Consider the following 6,909-nt stretch of genomic DNA (forward strand, 5'->3'; position numbering starts at 1 on the left):
GATTGGAAGACTTCAGATGGCTGAGGGTGGGAGATTTGGATGAGCAAAAGTCAGTGATCTTGATACAGTGTAAGACTAAAGAGATATGGAAGAGGCTGTGCCTTAACTAAAGCTCACTGTTAGAATATATTTTTAAAACAGAAGATCCAAGGCCTTTCTAGGTAACCCTGAAAAAACTTCTGCCTGAAAACCTGACAGAGGCTTTCACTGTTACTAAGGGTTAAATAAAAAACTTGCCCTGGTAATTGTGAAAACAAGGACAAAGAGTTTTTGCTTAATCTGGGAGCAGACAGGAAGTTGGGATTTGAGGAGGAGCTCAAGAAGTGAAGTGAGTGTTTTTGGCAATGAAACACAGAGCAGAGATAATAAATATAACTATGCATTTTGTACGCATACAGAGGTGACAGTTTTTAGCACCCATGCTGGCTTCAAAATCCTTTATGAAACAGGCACATTTGCCATATTAATGGGAACCTGGCATGGCCAGTCTTTTTCTTTTTGGCTGCAAACCCAACAGGAGTCTTCCCAGTCTTCAACAACTCAGAGTGAGGCTCACTCAGTCAATTTTGTTTGATTTCCAAGTCACCCACGGGTTACCACAGAAGATGGAATAATAAGAACAGCAGCTAAATCCTGGGAATTTAGTCCTTGGTGAAAGTGTAGGTAATTTCCTGATGGTGTCCAGTCTGGAGGACAAATGAAGATCGGAGAACTTATCTACAGGGAGAAGGAATGTATAGCTCCCAACAGTTTAGCGGCACCAGTGGATTTTCTGGGCAAAGTTGTACACTACTCCTTTATAGGCCTCACGGAACTGTCGGTTCATGGCTGCATAAAGTACAGGATTAATACAGCTGTTAAGCCATGTCAGATTGGCAGCAATCATGTGCAGTACAGTTGGAGCCCGGTTTTTGGCATCAAATATGTTGATAAGCAAAAATGGGATATAGCAAACAACAAAGAAAATAAAAACCACAAAGCACATGCGGGTCACCCGGTGGAATTCTGAGTGGCTATCCTTGGTTCTACAGAGGGCCCCTTTCTTTGATGGGCCCACAGGCTGGGCCATGGGAGGTGGGCCCACAGGCTGGGCCATGGGAGGCGCTGTGTTGCTTTCCACACTTGGGGGAATGCTGGTCTTGGATGTTGACTCAGAGGGCAGAGCCTCACAGGAATGCTGTGAAGCACCTACACTGTCCACCCCACTGTCCAGCTCATTGTACTGTCCTGGTGTAGCTGAGCTGGTTCCAGCTATATGAGCCCCTTTCAAGCTGGCCTTCTTCAGTTTGTATTGATCCAAGGCCTGGGCAGCACCCTTGACTTTGCGATGGATGAGGAAATAAAAGACGCCAACACAGCTCAGGCCCACGACAAAGTAGAAAGCCAAGAGGATGGTGGTGTAGGGCCGTCCACGAATGCGGTGGAAGCTGCAGGTACAGACTTTGGGGACCAAGACATAGACAGGCCACAGGGGGGCAAAACTGACAATTGCGACAACCCAGGTCCCCAGAGCAATTAGTACCACTCCAAGACGGGAAAAGATGCGGTCAAACTGGGCCATATTGGCAATGAGTAGGTAGCGGCTCACTGCTATGAGACAGAGAGTCAAGATGGAGACTGAGTTGGAGACAAATAGCAGCATCCCAAAGACACGGCAGAAATCAGCTCCTGACCTCCAGTAGAGATGTAGGTAGGAGTCCACGGAAAAGGGCTGCAAAAAGGTACAGTACAGGATGTCAGCCAAAGTCAAGTTGACAATGAGCAGGTTGAAGCGTGTCTGCAGCTTGGTGTCCGCAGCATAGGCCAAGAGGGTTAAGACATTGCCCACTGTGCCCACTATTGTCACCACAATGCCCCAAGTCACTGACACGTAGCGGTAACCAACAATGGATGGGTCATAGCAAGAGAAATTGTCAGCAAGATTTTCCATCTTGGCAGGAAGTCGTCCCAGCTAGGCCTCCCTCTAGTGGAAAGCTTGGAAACTACCACAGCAGTATTGGTTCTAGGAGAAAGGGGAGACAGATGGAATTAAACCAAAGTAAGCTCTGATTAACAATGATGTCAGTACAGGAATAACATTCAATATATAATATATAGACTATATAACATTCAATATATCAACAATTTATGGGATTATTTGGCAGGGGAAATGGTTAAAGGCAATAGTATAAATGCATTTTAAAATGGTAAATTCATGGAAGATAGAGCTCTAAAGATGGGTCTTGGCCACACTAACTGGGAATCAACCGTCCATTTATAAACAATATCTCTAATGATGAGATGTGGCTTACTCTGTTTCTAAAATTTCATTCTGTGAATTTTATAAATCAAATTATCAGTTGGTATACAATTGGAATAGATAGATAGATATAGGTAGGTAGATGATAGGTGATAGGTGATAGATATAGGTAGGTAGGTAGGTAGGTAGGTAGGTAGGTAGATGATAGATGATAGATGATAGAGATAGATAGAGAGAAAGAGACAGAGAGACAGAGAGACAGAGAGACAGACAGAGACTGCTGAGCCACTATCAACCAAATGGCTTGCTTATCTAGGGAAGCTCTCACAAAGGGTCTGGAGCAGTAAGATGGCCATGCACCCTACTTTTTAGAAGACAGTTCTCTCTTAGGCAGGGTGGTCAAGTCCACTCAGTTTAAATATACAGTATATCATGGAGTTACTGTTATATCATGAAATATTGGGGAATATTTCATAATATAATAGTATCAATTCCAAACACTCTTTGCTCTTATGGGCTTCCTGCCTATGGATTATTGACACCAAGTCATTTTAGAGGCAGGGTCTTTCATGTGTCTCTACAGTGCTTGGAGACAAAGGAGGTCCTGCCCCCTTTGGAATTTCCAATATGAAGGTCAAAAGAAGATTGGAAAGTGTTGGAGACCAAGAAACAACAAATATTCTATAAGTGAAAAGAGGGGGTTTTTTTGCTAGCCTTCCCCAGTAGCCATGAGTAGACCTACTACTTATTTTATGCATGTGCACACATATACTTACACCCCAGTTCCATTCAGGGAAGGGAGATAAAAGTTTTACCCCATTTCTTCTTTAGGCCTAATTGGGATATTGGTAGGGAAACTGACCTCTCCAAATTGTCCCTAATTGGCACCATCCTCTACCACATTAGCTCTTTTTTGAATTTGAAATAGGATGAGAATCCCACACTTTCCTTTCATTTTAGTCATACTTTCCTGTGACTTTTTTTTTAATCAATAGAGGCTTTTTCTCCTTTTTTTGTTCATTGAGTTCAATATCCCAGTAAACAGGGTGTTTGAGAAAATCCAAACTATCTAAACTGTCAGTGAATGAATAATTATTAGTTTTACTTTCTTGAATGAAGAGCATCAATCCATCTGACCATTTCCTATTGTGAAACAGCTGGATAGCACACCATGAAAATTGTTTTCCCTCTTCCCCAAAAAGGTTCTGAATCGACAGAAGAAAGATACTGCCCTGCCTTCACTGCAGTAGCTCAAAAGTCCTTCTTGCAACTTATTTTCTAGCAAGAACTCTTTGGGAAGCAAATGGAGGTTATCAAGTCCACCCCGCCCTTTCAGCTGGTCTGCCATCAAGTTCTATGCTCTCCAGATTTATTTATCTATTTATTTATAATTCACATTTCTATTACCACCCATCTCCCCCCAAAAGGGGGACTCTGGGCTGAACTATACATCCTGCCCTTTCTTTTCAACAGCCAGAACTTTCCCCCATGGTTAACACTGAGTCTAGGAGTGATGAAAATCATTAGAAAGACTATTTCTGAGCAATTGTATGTGATGAGGAGACCAATCTGGAACCCTGAAGCATCCCTCTGTATTTCTGCCATCTCCCCACCACTCCATGCAAATATAGCTCCTGAATACAGGAAATAAGTAGATGAAGTGTTTTCTGCCAGTTTCAGCTACAAGTTTCTGCTTGTTAGGTCACTGTTTCAGCTACAGAAGCAGAGTCTGAAAAATTGTTGGCAAACCCATCTATACATTGTTGGCTGGACGCTAAACTGGACATGAACAGAGAACTTCAGCAAGTGTAGCCTGCTATGCACTTGCTGGAATTCCTTCTTTTACACAATATTGGACAATGTAAGAACCTTTTGCCCATTTTTCCCTCAACTGGCTATGAGGGTGGCATGTAATGAGGATAACAGTAAACAGGACCAGCATGAATTTGTAGGCTGATACAGGCATGGCTGAATGGAAGCTGTTCACCACAGCATCTCTTTCTGCTTTTTTTTCCTAAAATTACAGTTATGGTTATTCAGGTTATTATTGTACTTTAACATGTAAATTTTATTTTCTAATACAAAATGGTGTCTATTCCCAAGCAACGTTCATCAGTGACCAAGCGAAGCCACAATTAAGATTTATAATTATGGGATCTAAAATTGTCTTACTGCATCCCAGATCTCCAACCAGCTTCACCCTGTTCCTGTGTCTTAAGAGCATATTGATTTCCAGAAATCAGCAGCCAGAAAGTTTCACAGCAAGGAAATAAATGTGACCTGGTAACACCTTCACTTCAAGCTGTCATCATACGCTCAAGAGCTGAGGCTGATACAGATTGTATCTCCCCACAGACCTCCAGGATTCTACCCCTACTGAACATCAGTAATTCTAGGCACATCCAGGAGGCACAGAGAACAGCAAATAAATACACAAAACTGGAGGCACACAGATATTTTTTTCATTTTAGTTTTCTCTTGGATATAACTTTCATTATATGAAGTAAAGGAGAATGACTTACTGGAGAACCAAATGATTCCAAACGAATGTTCAATGTCTGCTGCTCCCAGAATCTCTATCTTTTTATTTTTTGACACCCATATTTATAAAGTTTCCTCACAGGCTTGAATTAGGCGAAGAAAAGTCCCAGGTTTGCACAGTTTCTGAAGTAACTTCCTCTTCTGACACCCTTAAACGCCTACTAGCTGGACTTACGTGTTCTCAGAGGACTCACCCAGCGCTGGCACCAGTCTTCAGGAGTGCCTGCAGACTTGCCCTCTACACTTAGTGTGAGTTTAAAACAAGGCTCAATAAAGTTTAAACATTAAGCTTAACTTGCCTGGAATGAAGAGGGAGAGAAATGGGGAGAGAGAAAGTGCTGCCTGCAGCTGAGCAAGACAGCCTAGCCAATTTTGTTCACAAGGCTATCAAAGCACCTTGTTGATTTAGGCTGGATGTTACACTTTCAAGCAGGAAATGAAAACTGAGGGGAGGACAATTCAGTGTTAATACAAATTTGTGATCTTATTTATGCTCCTTTGTAATTCAGAGCTCATCCTTCCATTCCCCAACCCCGCAGGGGTATATATGTAGTTTCTGCACATTAAAATTATTTTTGCAGATGCCTACAGCTCCTTTAAAGTAATCAGCATTTTACATAATATCCACAGCTTTGTTCAAAGGAACTGGTGTGTGTGTGTGTGCCCTCGAGTCGGTGTTGATTCCTGATGACAAGTTCCTGCAGGTTTTTTGGCAAGATTTCAGAAGTGGTTTGCCCTTCCCTTCTTCCTAGGGCTGAGAGCCCGCCCCAAGTCACCCGGCTGTTTTTATCCTTAAGGCAGGACTAGAACTCCCCATTTCTAGCCTTGTGCCTGAACCACTACACCAACCTGGCTTTAGAGTACGATGAATACACTAAACAAGTCTTAGAGTAAGATAAATACCACTGTGCCATCATTCCTTGAGTGGTCAATAATGGTGCAACTGCTCACTTAACTTTTTGGTTAAAAGGGAACAGAAAAGAAAGTCACCATTCCATATACCACACTGAGGCTGAAATCTTATGCGCACTTCCAGATGAGCATTAAACATAGTGGGGTATCGTTCTGAGCAAATATGCTCAAGGACTGCACTGCCACTTAGGCACTATACAACAGTGGCTATGCAGTACAACTCAGAAGCTCCATAGGCTTCATCAGGCCTGTTCTGCCTCCCCCAAATGTACAAATCAGAAAAGAAATGGAGAAGACACCCTGTAACCTAAGCAGGTATAATTCATCTTTCAAAAGCCCCTTCAATTTAAAAATAAATCAATTAATCTGAGGAAAGGTATAACTGCTTTTTGAAAACACACATTTCAATAAATCCATATTGTCAGCCATGAAGATGATCAGGTCTAAATTCTGGTCAATAATGACAGATGATCCCTTGAATTATAAAGGAAATACTGATCATGAATATCACCTAGCATACAACAATAAGTTGTGGCACTGAATAAGATTGCAAGTTTAGTCCAAGAAAAAAAACCATGGTATCTTGTAAGGTTGGAGAATCATTTTTATTCTTTTAATGCAGATTTAGAAATTTGATGGATGTTTGATTAATATGTGACATATAGTTTCCCAATTTTCTGCCTTTTTTGCTTTTCGTTTGTTTCTATTCGTTGTATTTTTTTTTTGTATTTTTCTGGGTTTTTTGTATTTTATATTCTTTTTCTAGATAAATAAAATAAAATACTAAACTGTTTGCTTATTTATTTATCCAATTTATATGGCCGCCCATCTCAACAAGTGGCTCTGGGTGGTGAACAGAATTAAAATAAAATAAAAACAATTACAGATATTATAAAACTTAAGATACAAACAACCGAGTTTAGGAAAACTTTAAAGTGTAAAGAAAGTGTAACATATAAAATCATTAAAAAAAAGTGGGGGGGCGGGAACCCTGAAATTCAGCTAAATAAGCCTTGGGCATAATAATGGACATAAAATGCTGACCAACTCTTGTGGGTGAAAGAAAACTGGGGATCCAGTGATAAGGAATGTAGAAATTTATAAATGAAGTTTAGCTACAAGGGAAAAAGAAGCAACAGCAGAGCATTAAAAAAATCAGAAGGGAATCTAAAATCCAGGATTGGAAAAGACAAGTGAGTCTTTTGTTTCTTCTCAAA

General features: G+C 41.0%; 1 protein-coding gene across 1 annotated transcript; it reads right to left on the reverse strand.

The window, feature by feature from the left end:
* Window positions 1–363: 363 nt before the first annotated feature.
* Window positions 364–1,996, reverse strand: GPR84 (G protein-coupled receptor 84). Its single transcript, XM_063296596.1, has one exon. The coding sequence runs from the start codon at window positions 1,928–1,930 to the stop codon at window positions 752–754; it is 1,179 nt and encodes a 392-aa protein (XP_063152666.1). The 5' UTR covers window positions 1,931–1,996; the 3' UTR covers window positions 364–751.
* Window positions 1,997–6,909: the final 4,913 nt, after the last annotated feature.

The sequence above is a fragment of the Candoia aspera genome, chromosome 2 (genome assembly GCF_035149785.1).
Source record: "Candoia aspera isolate rCanAsp1 chromosome 2, rCanAsp1.hap2, whole genome shotgun sequence".
In the NCBI taxonomy this organism is placed as follows: Eukaryota; Metazoa; Chordata; class Lepidosauria; order Squamata; family Boidae; genus Candoia; species Candoia aspera.